Below are 12,842 nucleotides of genomic sequence, written 5' to 3'. Positions count from 1 at the left end.
TTAGAAAGTATTAAGAGTTATGGGTTCAGATGGGGACTTCAATAGTTAAAAGAAAGCAGAAGCTAACATGCTTTGTACTTGAAAAGAAGACTTAGGGGGAAAGCCCTCTTTTTCTGAAAGATATGGGGCTTTGAAATGGTCTAATGATATTTATACCCGGTACTCGAAGAGTGAATAGGTTTTATTGTATTTATGGTGGAAGGAAGGATATGTTTCCGACCCTATAATATTTATATTATAGATTCAACGTGTGAAATTCAAATGATTCAACGTGTGAACAAAGCGTGCATCCTCATATACATGAAAGCTCTTCGCGATTCAGACTCATCGTCTAAAACCAGCTTCACGGTTAGCCCTTCTGAAACCTTCTTCGCCAATACAGTGATCGGGTAGATATGGCAATCCCTACGGAATTGCATTTTTAAATTTTTCTTAGCTTCAAAATGTTGGATACAGAAGATTTTCGCCTTGTGTCAGTGTGATATCACAGCTGTGTGGAGGCTAAATGTGGTGGCTCAGCTCTTATAGTCTCTGAGAACTAGCCGACTAACAAGACGGACAGACAAACAAAGAGACAGACATGGCTATTAGACTCGACTTTTGATGCTGATCAAGAATATATATACTTTATGGGGTCGGAAACATTTCCTTAAAAATAAGGGTTAAGGGTTATACTAATGGAGATTATAACTGAATAGAATGCATACTATTTAAATAAAATTAATTTTATTTATTTATTTTTTTTATATTTAATTGCTACAGCGAAATTGGTTGGTCGCAGATGATGAGTCGGCATTGACCAGGTACTTCAGTTTATGTTGAATATTATAAAAAAGTTACTGAAAATATTGAACTCAAAAAAGAGTTGTTTGCCGAACGAACACTGAAATAAAATGTATAACGATATAAAATAAATTAAACACCTTTATCTTGGGTTCCTAAGGCACTTAGCGCAGCAGCAGAAGGTTTTGGGTAGAATCATACTGCCCTATTCTTATTTTATCCTAAAGCTTGCTCTTTTTACTTGGTAGTTGACCTTAAATTCCATCTGGGTTTGTAGTTCCAATACAAGTTGCCCGTAAATCTGTCTACGATTTTGTAAGGTAACAGAGCTCGTCCAGCAGCTCAACACCCATCCCATTTTCCCTGAGCCAGGCCGGCACCCTCCTTAGTAGACAGAGAGTGCTGTCCGTTCCACGACTTACAAACGGTTTTCCTCTTTGCATTTGAAATCCTTAAATAAGGCTTCAATTAGCTCTTCACAAAGGCAACTTTCCTTACAACCAAATCTAAGATACTTAAGATAAGTGGAAAAACGAACCCCTACCTCTGATAAAATTATTAAAAAAACATACCAATTTTTATTTAATTCTTCAAAAAAATATTATTTCAAAACAAAAAGAATTCTTTAAAAAATTTTAAACAATTTTCCGAAAAACTTGGTTTGATTCCTTTAGAAAAAAAGGTTCGATTTTGACGAGTAGTGTAATTTAAGAAAACTTTTCTCTGACTCTGTGTTAGGATCTATTCAATGAAAGTTTTAGGGTATATTTAATGCACGAGAGAGGGTTATCCATTAACATATACTTATTCATAACCTTTAATCAAGCTAATAGCCTCAGCCTCAGAGCAACCGCAAACACTTAAGAATCATCAACATTATCATCAGAATGAAAATCAGTAACAGCATAAGACCACGAGAGAGCAGCATCATTAACCATAATTAATCATTGGAAATATAATAACCGTCATTAAACTAAACAAACACATTTTGCCATTCAAGGTTCGCCATTCGCATAAATATCAATACACAACCGAACAACAGAGGTGCACATTACACTTAACCCTGTCCAAAAGCAACCACCCACTCCACCCACTTACCTGAATACATTTCCAATTATACGGGAAAGTTTTGCTGTTCCAACCACACCAGCTCTGCCACACTCCCACTCCCGTAGCTACTCCCGCAGTCCACCTCTCACCGCGCTTCATTCACGAGGGAGCTTTGGTAAATAATATTTCCGGGCAAAGTAAATGTTTAATTATATGAAATTAATGCGCAAATATCAGTGGCTTCTGCTATTGATGGCGAATAGTAATTGGGAGAAACTTGCAAAATAATAGATATGCAACGAATCAATGATATGACCATTGATGATTCCGTGGAGAGTTTTCACATCTGCCCAGTTGATAATGTAAATGATATACAAGGAGGATGGCAGCACCCAGCTAAGTGGAATAAATTGACTCCTTTCCTACCTAGTAGAGGTTGAGCCGGAGCTTTGGAAAAAGTTCTGAATATTTGTATTTGCTAAAGTTAATTTAAGACCCAAAAAATTTACGAGTCGAATTGTTGACCATTGTCGAATTTCGATTTTCATTTGCATGCCAGTCACAGAAAAGCCATTGGATGGAGGTATATGGGGGAGGAGAGAAACTTTCAGAAATTATGTTTTTGACCATAGATTTGTATGGTCCACGCACACATTTAACGCCTATTTCACACACCCTTGGAGATATTATAGTTCCCAAAAAACTTTGCTTCAAAAGAAGTCACAAAGCTGTGGAAACCAAAGCGACTGTTGGATACCATACACACCAGAAGATAGCTCTGAAGTCTGCGACTAATACTGACAGTCATGGGACAAACCTTTCACCAACACAACAAACCCCTTGAACTCTACTGCAACAGAGGTATAAACAGCAAAAGATTTGATTTTACTCAGTTTGTGTCGATGTTTTCGATTTTGATTTCAAGCCGAACATTTTTATTGTCCAGCCATCCAGAGGGTTTGGGTGTGGATTTAGGGCGACGAAATAGGAATGAAATTTTATTTGCTTCATTGAATTGATTTCATTTCGTTTCATTTGTTTTGATTTGTTTCCCTACAGCTCCACACCCATCATCCCCACAAAAAACGAGAAGGGACGTGTGAGACGCTTCTTACGCGTCAAAACTTTTATACCCGGCACTCAGTACTACATCTGCACTTAAGCGGTTATTTGTCAAATTTTACATTTTTTCTTCATCTGTCATCTACATCAACAACACTGCTCACGCCAACACGCTGCTTTAGCTCGCCACCCTCCCCTATAGACACACACTGCAGAGTCGTGGCAGAGGCAGAGGCAGAGGCAGAGACGTGTCAGGGGGAGAGGCCATAAACAGCGCGAAGCAGAGTGTGAATGCTGCGGGACGGGGTGGGTTTGGCCACTGCAAATTAATTTCTTCATTGTGGCTATAATAATGATCCAATCGTATCCCAATTTGGTGATCTGATAGATACGGTCATTCCCTACGGAATGGAATTTTTAGTTTTCTGCTATCTTCAAAATTGTAGATTTGGGAGGTTTTCGCCCTTTTGCGGAGGCGGAAGTGGGCGTGGCTCATTTTTGAAATACACTTGTAACAGTGAGAGCATACAGAAGTCTGGATGCAAAATTTGGTGGCTCTAGCTCTTATAGTCTCTGAGTACTAGGCGCTCATCAGGACGGACAGACGGACAGACAGACATAGACTCGGCTATTGATGCTGATCAAGAATATATATACTTTATGGGGTCGGAAACGTTTCCTTCTGTGCGTTACATACAACCGTTATCCGCTCAAATACAATATACCCTATTTACTCTTCGAGTACCGGGTATAAAAAGAAAAGTAGAAAATTGGAAACCTTTCGTACAGTGGTGGGAGGCGCGAAAGGGTCCGAATTAGGATCCGAATAAGTAGAGTGTTGAAATTAGTACATTTTTTTTTTGAGTTCAAGGCTAGGGGTCCAGGGGTGTGGTACTGTGGTTTATGATGATACTGTTGACTGAGAAGGCCCTGGCCACTGTTTGCCACTGTTGCCACTGGTCCTCCAATGATCTCCAGTGATGTGCCTGTGACTGTCTTTTATTGGTAGCTTATTTAGTTGTTGGAGCGATTCACACTTGCCAGATTGACATCGCATTGGTGTGTCAGCAAATATTCGGAACTAGTCTGGAGTGGAATGGAATGACGGCATGGCTTGTGGCAGCGAGGTTTCTATTCCGACTATGATTCGGGCCACATGCGGCTTACTGCTTACTTACTAAAGAGCGCCTAGGCCTCGTTCGGGGGTCCGGGTTTTGGATCCTCAGAAACTAAAACAATAGTTGCTCCGCAATAGAAGAACCTTTTTTGTTCTGGCTGTCATCAGCGGAGGGCAAGTGCTCTTAAAATGCAACAAAACTCTAAATGGGTCCCAATGGGTTCAGCACACAATAATGTTCTTTGGTTGTTGTTTGATGCCCGACAATTTTTGTCTCAAACAAACATTGAAAATGTGTAACAGTTGGGCAACAGGAAAACAAATACGCACCAAAAACTTTGTGCAAGATTCCATAATCGTTTCCCAGTGAGCATTTTAGCCATTAATACTCTTGGGTCTGAAGAGATTTGCTTACGAATATTTCTGTACGCCCATGATGACCCAATTAATACTTACTTAATACATTTTACGCATCATCAGGGGAAAACCCAAAACTAATCATTATTGAAAACGTGTGGTTGAAAGTTCTGTAATACGTCCTATTGTGTCACGCCCACGTACACATCTACTCTGTGTTAGTTGGAACGGCAAACAGGTAGCTGGAAACAACCTTCTAAAGATAATGAAAATACCAACTCAAAAGTTATAACGAAATAGCCTTAGTCAAATTGTTTAATAAGCCAATCGGGGTTGCTGTCCTTTTTTTTCGGTGCCATTTTTCTGGGAATCTTTTGATGGTTCAGGGCGCTTAATGTGCCAAAGGCAAAATGTCCCCTAAGGCGCTTAGCAAAAGGATGTGGCAATTTGACATCAATTTGTGTTAATAAAGGGTGTTGCAGGGGCTTTTGCTTGGATTTAAAGTGAAGCATCCTGTTGAGATTTCAATGGGGTTTATTGTTAAAGATTCACGTATCACATATCAAAGAAAAATTTTATTATGAACAAAAAGTGACAAAAATTAATTATGAATTATAATTCCAGTGCTAAGCGGATAGGATACGCTGTAACCAATCTTTTAATGCTTTTAGCAGCTGCGCCGTATCCTTGTCTTCCTGCTGATAGCGTCTGAAATTTTGCCCCAGTTGAATTGAGAGCCGACTTCCCCCAGTTGAATGCTGACTTCCCGAAGTTGAGAGCTGCATTTCCCGCTTTCAGATCGACGCGTCGATCTCTGGCTGCCTTCGCCTTGGCCTCGGCTGCGGCACAGCCCGCCCCTTCGGCGAACTTTTTTACAGCAAGAATCGCTTGATGGAGCAACTTTGCTTGCTTTTCATCCGAGCTGGTCAGCGAGGCGCTCTCCTCCTGGACAACGCCCTTAGCCTCCTGCACCTCCAGCTGTAGCTGTTCGATAATCTGCTGCTTGCCCGCCAGTGCAGCCTCAGCTGCCTTGGCTGCCGATTTGGCCCGATCCGCGAATCGTTTTTATACCCGGTACTCGAAGAGTAAATAGGGTATATTGTATTTGTGCGGATAACGGTTGTATGTAACGCACAGAAGGAAACGTTTCCGACCCCATAAAGTATATATATTCTTGATCAGCATCAATAGCCGAGTCGATTGAGCCATGTCTGTCTGTCCGTCTTGTTTGTCGGCTAGTTCTCAGAGACTATAAGAGCTAGAGCCACCAAACTGCTGTATGCTCACACTGAAACCAGTGTATTTCAAAAATGAGCCACGCCCACTTCCGCCTCCGCAAAAGGGCGAAAACCTCCCAAATCTACAATCTACAATCAGATCACCAAATTGGGATACGATTGGATCATTATTATAGCCACAATGAAGAAATTAATTTGCAGTGGCCAAACCCACCCCGTCCCGCAGCATTCACACTCTGCTTTGCTCTGTTTATGGCCTCTACCCTGACACGTCTCTGCCTATGCCTCTGCCTCTGCCGCGACTCTGCAGTGTGTGTCTATAGGGGAGGGTGGCGAGCTAAAGGATCGTGTTGGCGTGATCAGTGTTGTTGATGTAGATGACAGATGAAGAAAAAATAAAATTTGACAAATAACCGCTAAGTTGCAGATGTAGTACTGAGTGCCGGGTATAAGAGTTGTGACGCGTAAGAAGCGTCTCACACGTCCCTTCTCGTTTGACTTGGTGGGCAGCCGCCTCAGCCGCTGACTGCTGGTTATCGGCGGCCTGTGTGGCCTCCTCGGCGGCCTTCAGGGCAATGTTGGAAAAAGTTTTCTTCGAGTTGGCACCCCCCGAGTCAATTAGCGAATTACCGTCACATATCACCGTATTCTTAAGCATCTTCCAGTGCTAAGCGGATAGGATACGCTGATAAGGCACGAAAGGTGGCGGAAATGGATGCATATCGTCTCACCTGGCACTGCTGTCGTTGCTTCCACTGCTGACGCTGTGCTTGCAGCTTGTAGCTTTGAATGGCTGTGGTAGAGATTAGCAGTACGAGGTACGAAGACGAGGGCCAGACTGCAGGGCGTTTCAAGGTGCATAATTATGCTAGCCTTCAAAGTTGCGTCAAGTTCTACGTTCCAGCTCGGGCTCAAACATTTCTAAATTTTATAGTAGTTCCAAGCCAACGTCTCAGAGTTCTAGAGAATGAAATGTTTAACAAAGTTTTTGTTGGAAAAACTCGACTAGAGTCAGGAAACGGAAACGAGGGAACAGATAGGGGGTAGGGTTCGGGAAAGGGCCGCATAACTTTTCCGAGCAATTTAACTTAACGTTCACGAGTTTTGCTCAATTTTTTATTTTCTTTTTCGTACAGTCGCTCTTAACTACCGGGTAGCTGCTCAAAGAGTAAATAGGGTATTTATGTACATACATAATATTTGAGCATAGAACAACCAAGCATTGCATCCAGCCTTCTGTGATATCATAGTGATCCAATTGTAAAGATAAGAGAGAATTAGAGATCAGCAAATAAGGATCAAATTGGATCATTATTATATCCAGAATAATGAAATTCATTTGCAGTGGCTACCCCTCACCACTTCCGACAGTGTGCTGCTCTGGTGGAGGGTGGCGGGCTAAAAGACGTGTTTCTGCGAGAAGTGAGTAAGATGTAGATAACATACGTAGAATGTGCATATGTACATACATACATTCATATAAACTGAATATTCTGGTTATAAAAGTAGTGACTCGTACGAAGCGTCTCACAAACGTCCCTACTTGTTTTTTTTTCACTTCTTCTTCTTTGGCATAAAAAAGTAGACTAACAATGCGTGTGGCAAAACGTTTTTTTTTTCATGGCTATTGTCGAGCCAAAATGAATTGGGTCTTCAAAGTCCCAAGGTTCCCGATATCCTTTGGCCCCTCATCGAAATGGTAGCTTAGTGGAAAGCAGCCCACAAAAAGTGGTAATAAAAATGAATAAAAATGGAATAAAAGTTGCTTGGGACATTTGTGCGTTGGTCTGTTAATCCAGGAAAGGGGTTTGCCTTTATACAGCCTGAAAGCCATGGATTTATCAACCATTTGATGAAGCATGCGAAGATTACACAAAAATGTCTATTGCTCGGGTTATGGCTTCACCACACCATTCGTATGCGAAATAAAAATCAGCGACTTGAAATTCCCCATACATACATCAGGAATCTCCCTCCCAATTAGAGAGGGAATAGATAACTGATAATAACTCCATATCCAGTACTTACAAACACACTCATACACACACTCCACACACACATACACACGCCCCAAACGACTTTCTTAGTGAGAAACGGGGGGCGGCAAACCGCCTTCTAAATGGACCGACCATAGCAACTTAGAAATGCTCTGGTGGGAAAAATTGTGTGACCATCTCTTGCAGAGAACTAAAATGGAACGAGGAGGGACGTGTGAGACGATTCGGATGCGTCGAAACTTTTATACCTGGTTCTCAGTCAGTATGTTTGTTCCTAAGATTTTTTTCCAATTGTTCATATTACAATTCTTTTACATCTGTCATCTACATCACTTATATCGCCAACACGCCCTTTTAGCTTGTAACCCTCCCCGAGTGACGCAAAGCTGCTGGACGGGGTGGCGATAGCCACTGCAAATTAAATTCTTCATTCTGGCTATAATAATGATCCAATCTAATCCCAATTCGGTGCTCTTATGCATATGGACAGTCCCTACGGAATTGCAACACTTATCTTTGAAATTGTGGATACATAAATGTTCGAGATTTTAGGGGGAGGGCCTATATTTTGAAATAATCTTGTAATAGCGTGATAACCCAGGCATCATATGCAAAATTGGGTGGCTCTAGCTTTTATAGTCTATCCCATCAAGACGGAGGGACGGACGGAGCCATAGACTCGGCTATTAATGCTGATCAAGAATGTATATACTTCATGAGGTCGGAAACGTATCCTTCTGTGCGTTACATACATCCTCTTTGGTACACAAATACAATATAATTTATTTCCTCTACGAGTACAGGGTATACAAATGTAGAACAGTACGTTTAATATCTCAAAGGTCAAACTACTCAGCTGTACTGACCACCCAAAAGTTTCTTGATTGATTTTTACACTTAGGGCAAAAGAGCACCAAAGGGGGATCGAATTTAATGCTATTCCGGCTGTTGCAATGCTCTTTTTTCGCTCAGTGTATTAAAATTCAATTTCCTGCTGCAGTCAGTCCATCAAGCAATGATGTCCTGTGCCCTGTGCTAACTGCCTCGTGATGCGAATGCGATGTCGTTTTGGTGTTTGGAAATATCACCTATTTATATATGTATGTATGTATGTACATATAAACATGGGTATGCATGTACATATGTGTAGCTTGTGTGTATATAATATTTATGCCCACTGCAAGTGCCTATTGATGTCAGATCTGAAATTGAAATCTGTTTCGGGTTGGGGTGTAGGGCTTTTGTTCTTATTTCATATATGGGATGCACTTTGCACAAGTTAAGGTTTGGTTTTTGGTTTCAATGGGTTTGTGGACTTTCAATTAAGCAAAGTTGGCATTTTGACATATGCTGAGACTCCGACTGAAACCGAAACTGAAAACGAAACCAAAAATTGAAGCATGAAAAATTGGTCCTACATAAATTTACATTTATATATATGTATGTACATACATCCATCGCTTACATTTATGCATGCACGCGAAATATTTATAAAGTCAGACACAAGCCTCGGGCCACCCCTCAGGAGTAGCCAAGGGAGAACGAGAATGGAAGTGGGTATGGGATGGCTGTGGGTTTGAGTAAAAGTACCAGCAACTCGGGTGCCGTTGAGGCCACAGTAAAATTTAATTTTAAGGCATAAGCAAATTGAGTTTAAGCAGCAGGAAAATTGCTCGTCTGGCCACAAAGGTGCTGCATGTGGGTGGAACACAAGCAGAAGCAGGAGTACCGGCAGCATGAAAACCCGAAGGAGTAGGCTAAAACCACACAGAGAGTGTTTCAAGTGGAAAGTTTTTGCATCCTAGAGTGAGGTGCGGCGTAAAGTAACGCAGAGAAATTTCTCCAAAAGCCAAGCTAACCACAATAACCCAAAAGTGGAAATTGCTCAAGTAGCAACATTTTCGAGAGTACAGAAAGAAATTTCATAGTTTTGCTTTAGAGCTTTAATATTTCCAAAAAGTATAGGGGTGTCGTTTTGCGTGTGCCTATTTTTGGCTGATCATCCAAACGAATTCTTCGTAGTTTATGAGTCCATCACCATCAAAGTCCGCCTCTCGTATCATCTCGTCGATTTCCTCATCCGTGACTTTTTCACCCAAATTGATCATGACGAAACGCAGCTCTGCCGGCGAGATGAAGCCATCGAGATCGCGATCAAAGATCTTGAAGGCCTCGCGCATCTCCTCCTCAGTGTCAGTCTCACGAATCTGCTTGCTCATCATGGAGCAGAATTCGTTGAAATCGATCTCGCCATTGCCATCGATGTCCACCTCGTTCACCAGATCCTGTAGCTCGGCCTCGGTGGGGTTTTGTCCCAGTGAGCGCATTAGAACTCCCAGCTCGCGGGTGGTAATGGAGCCACTTCCATCCTTGTCGAACAGCGAGAAGGCCTCCTTGAACTCTGCAATCTGCTCCTCTGTTAGTTCGGTCATTGTTGATGATCTTTTATGTGTTTATTTGCTAATAATTTTGTATATTTTTGAAATAGAATTTAGAACTGCTATGAAATTTAGCTGCCTTGTTGAATCTAAATAAGTTTTGAAACTGCTGTTACATTTTCCTGCCCCCCACACGCGCCGTGTCGATGTTCTGGCAACGCCTGCCCCGTTCTTATCTCTCGGACATCATTTTCACAAAGCGTACGTAGTCGATGTTGCCCTCCGTATCGGATTCTGCATCACGTATGATCTCCTCGATCTCATCCTCGGACATTTTCTCACCCAAATTTGTCATTATGTGACGAAATTCTGATTCCGCGATGACGCCCGTGTCCTCCTTATCGAACACTTTAAAGGCCGCGATAATCTCATCTTCGGGTGTCATATGCTTGTACATCTTGCACATGATGTATAGGAAATCATCCCTTAGCATCTCGCCAGAGCCATCCGTATCGATTTCCGCATAGATATCCATCAGTTCGAGATCCGTAGGAAAGACAGCCACAGCGCGCATTAGATACTTTATTTGCTTCAATGGCAGGGCGCCCGTATTCTCCTGATCAAACATATTGAAGACCTCGGTGCAATCCTTGGCCTGCTCTTCGGTCAGCGTGTGACTATGGCTGACACGTTCCTCCGGCGGCGGAGTGTTTAAGTCAAACTCTTCCATGGAAGAGGTGGAGAGGGAGACCAAACAAAATAACACTGAAAATTTGTACTACTATTTATTATGTCATTTACAATTAAATTTTGAATTTTGCTGCACAGAGACGGAGATTTAGTTACCCACAAATTCTCACACTAAGCAGATGTTTCTCTACCCGGCAGCTGCTTCTGCCCGAAAGGTTTCTGCATCATGGTCAAAAACTCCGTGCAACTGATTTTGCCATCGCCATCGACATCGCCAGCCTTTAGCATTCTCTCGATGAGCACATTCTTGGGTTCGATGTTCATGCTCTTCCACACATTAACCAGATCCTCGCCGCCAATGTAACCGTCGCCATCCTGATCAAACATTTTGAATGCCTCGCACAGCTGTCGCTTTTCATCCCTCTCGAACCGGTGCATAACTAAGCAAAACTCCTTAAAGTCAATCTTGCCATTGCCATCAATGTCGGAGGCCTTAAATGTCTCCTCGAGCTCCGCTTCCGTGGGATTTTCGCCCAAAGTGCGTACCATAATGCGCAGCTCGTCAATTGTGACTACACCGGCCTCATTTTTGATCAAGAGACCAAAACTCTTTGTGTATTCCGCCAGTTCTTTTTCCGTTAGCTTTTGCATCACGCTATCGTACTTGCATTGTAAATTTGGATCCATCGAGAGATGAGTGCTGAGTGTTCAATTGTGATTAGTTTCTGTTCTAATTCCTTTGTTGTCTAAACTAATACTTATTGGTAGTTTAAAAATTTTAATGTTAACCAAAATTTAATTATTTGCTGGGATAATTTTTTTATTTATTTTATTTTTATTATTTTTCCGCTACATTTTTTTTGTGCTCAGTGCTCATTTCAATGAAAAACTGACACAAATTTAAAGTATATTTTGAAGTTAACATGATTCAAATTTAATTTTTCAACATTTCTGTCATCCTTGTTCAATTCTTCTATCCCTTTACTCACTTTACTGCATTGTGTGTGCCCCATAAATGCGATATATGTACATATGTATATTTACTTATACAATATACAATTTCCGTAGCGGTTATAGTTTTTGTGGTCAAGGTTTTATGGCTTGACCATTTGTCATGAAAATGTTCTTGCTTATTAAGTAAGTATGCGGATGGGATGTAATGGGGTTTCATCTCCATATAACTACTGATTACCTTTTAACAGCGGTTTTAGGTGGCTCGAGGGCTTTACGGCTCGACCTAATTTTATGAAATTTTTGATCCCGAAAATATCTAAGACACCACAATTCGGATGCTAGTTCCTGCCGTTGCCATCATGGGCTACTCGACCGCTGGTTCGCGGGATATTTTCATTTACTCAGGCAATCTAATCCCTCTTACTCGACACAAGACTTTGAGTTCTCCCTGGTTACCGTGGTGGTTTTGTTGCTGAAGAAAGTTGTCAGGAGGCCCTGGCATCAGCTAGCGTATCAAGCTGGAGGGGTTCTTGACACCTCCTCTTAACACACCGACAGCACATATAATCAAGAGCGTGATCCCGTAAAGCCGGATGACTTTACACGCAGCACGAATATGGCACAAGTAAAAGACAAAGAATTTGAATATATTGGGACTGGGACCAAATGCTTTGCTCAATCGACTCGGCTATTGATGCTGATCAAGAATATATGTATATACTTTATGGGGTCGGAAACGTTTCCTTCTGCCTTCTGGCCTTTTTTTTTTTTTTTGTACATTCTCTCTCACTCTGCCTCGTGTAGTTTGCGGCTCATGGCGAGGGGGAGCGTGCTAAAATTTAAAATTTAAACAAAACCGCATGGTACATCTGTACCACTGAGTACCGGGTATACAAGTTGTGACGCGTAAGAAGCGTCTCACACAACTCTTTTCGTTTTGTTTTGCCTCTATTGAGCTTTACTTGCAAACAGCAAAATTATCCAATGCAAAATTTCGAAACAATTTGCATAATTTTCGGCAGAGACATAGGGGGACACAACCAAATTGCATAAACATCCTTTCTCATACGTGTTTGTCCCGGCAGTGGGCTTTTCTTGATAATGAGAAGCAAATGCAGGGGTGGTGGGACGACTTACCAGCTTAGGGACAAGGGGACAACGGGCCAAGGACCCAAAAACTAGAGCCACACAACAGGAGATTGTCAGACATTTCTGT

At 41.8% G+C, this 12,842-nt stretch overlaps 3 protein-coding genes across 3 annotated transcripts; all 3 read right to left on the bottom strand.

Annotated features, from left to right (window-relative positions):
• Positions 1-9,532: 9,532 nt before the first annotated feature.
• Positions 9,533-10,108, bottom strand: LOC117897806 (calmodulin-related protein 97A-like). The gene has a single exon (XM_034806855.1). The coding sequence runs from the start codon at positions 10,034-10,036 to the stop codon at positions 9,590-9,592; it is 447 nt and encodes a 148-aa protein (XP_034662746.1). The 5' UTR covers positions 10,037-10,108; the 3' UTR covers positions 9,533-9,589.
• Positions 10,109-10,192: 84 nt separating this feature from the next.
• LOC117897805 (calmodulin-like) lies at positions 10,193-10,745 on the bottom strand. Its single transcript, XM_034806854.1, has one exon. It carries the CDS (start codon positions 10,710-10,712, stop codon positions 10,215-10,217), a length of 498 nt encoding a protein of 165 aa, XP_034662745.1. The 5' UTR covers positions 10,713-10,745; the 3' UTR covers positions 10,193-10,214.
• Positions 10,746-10,828: 83 nt separating this feature from the next.
• On the bottom strand, positions 10,829-11,394 carry LOC117897804 (calmodulin-like). The gene has a single exon (XM_034806853.1). It carries the CDS (start codon positions 11,357-11,359, stop codon positions 10,844-10,846), a length of 516 nt encoding a protein of 171 aa, XP_034662744.1. The 5' UTR covers positions 11,360-11,394; the 3' UTR covers positions 10,829-10,843.
• Positions 11,395-12,842: the final 1,448 nt, after the last annotated feature.

Source organism: Drosophila subobscura, chromosome O, assembly GCF_008121235.1.
Source record: "Drosophila subobscura isolate 14011-0131.10 chromosome O, UCBerk_Dsub_1.0, whole genome shotgun sequence".
In the NCBI taxonomy this organism is placed as follows: Eukaryota; Metazoa; Arthropoda; class Insecta; order Diptera; family Drosophilidae; genus Drosophila; species Drosophila subobscura.
Note: the sequence above shows the minus strand (reverse complement) of the source record. Positions and strands in the feature narration are given on the sequence as shown.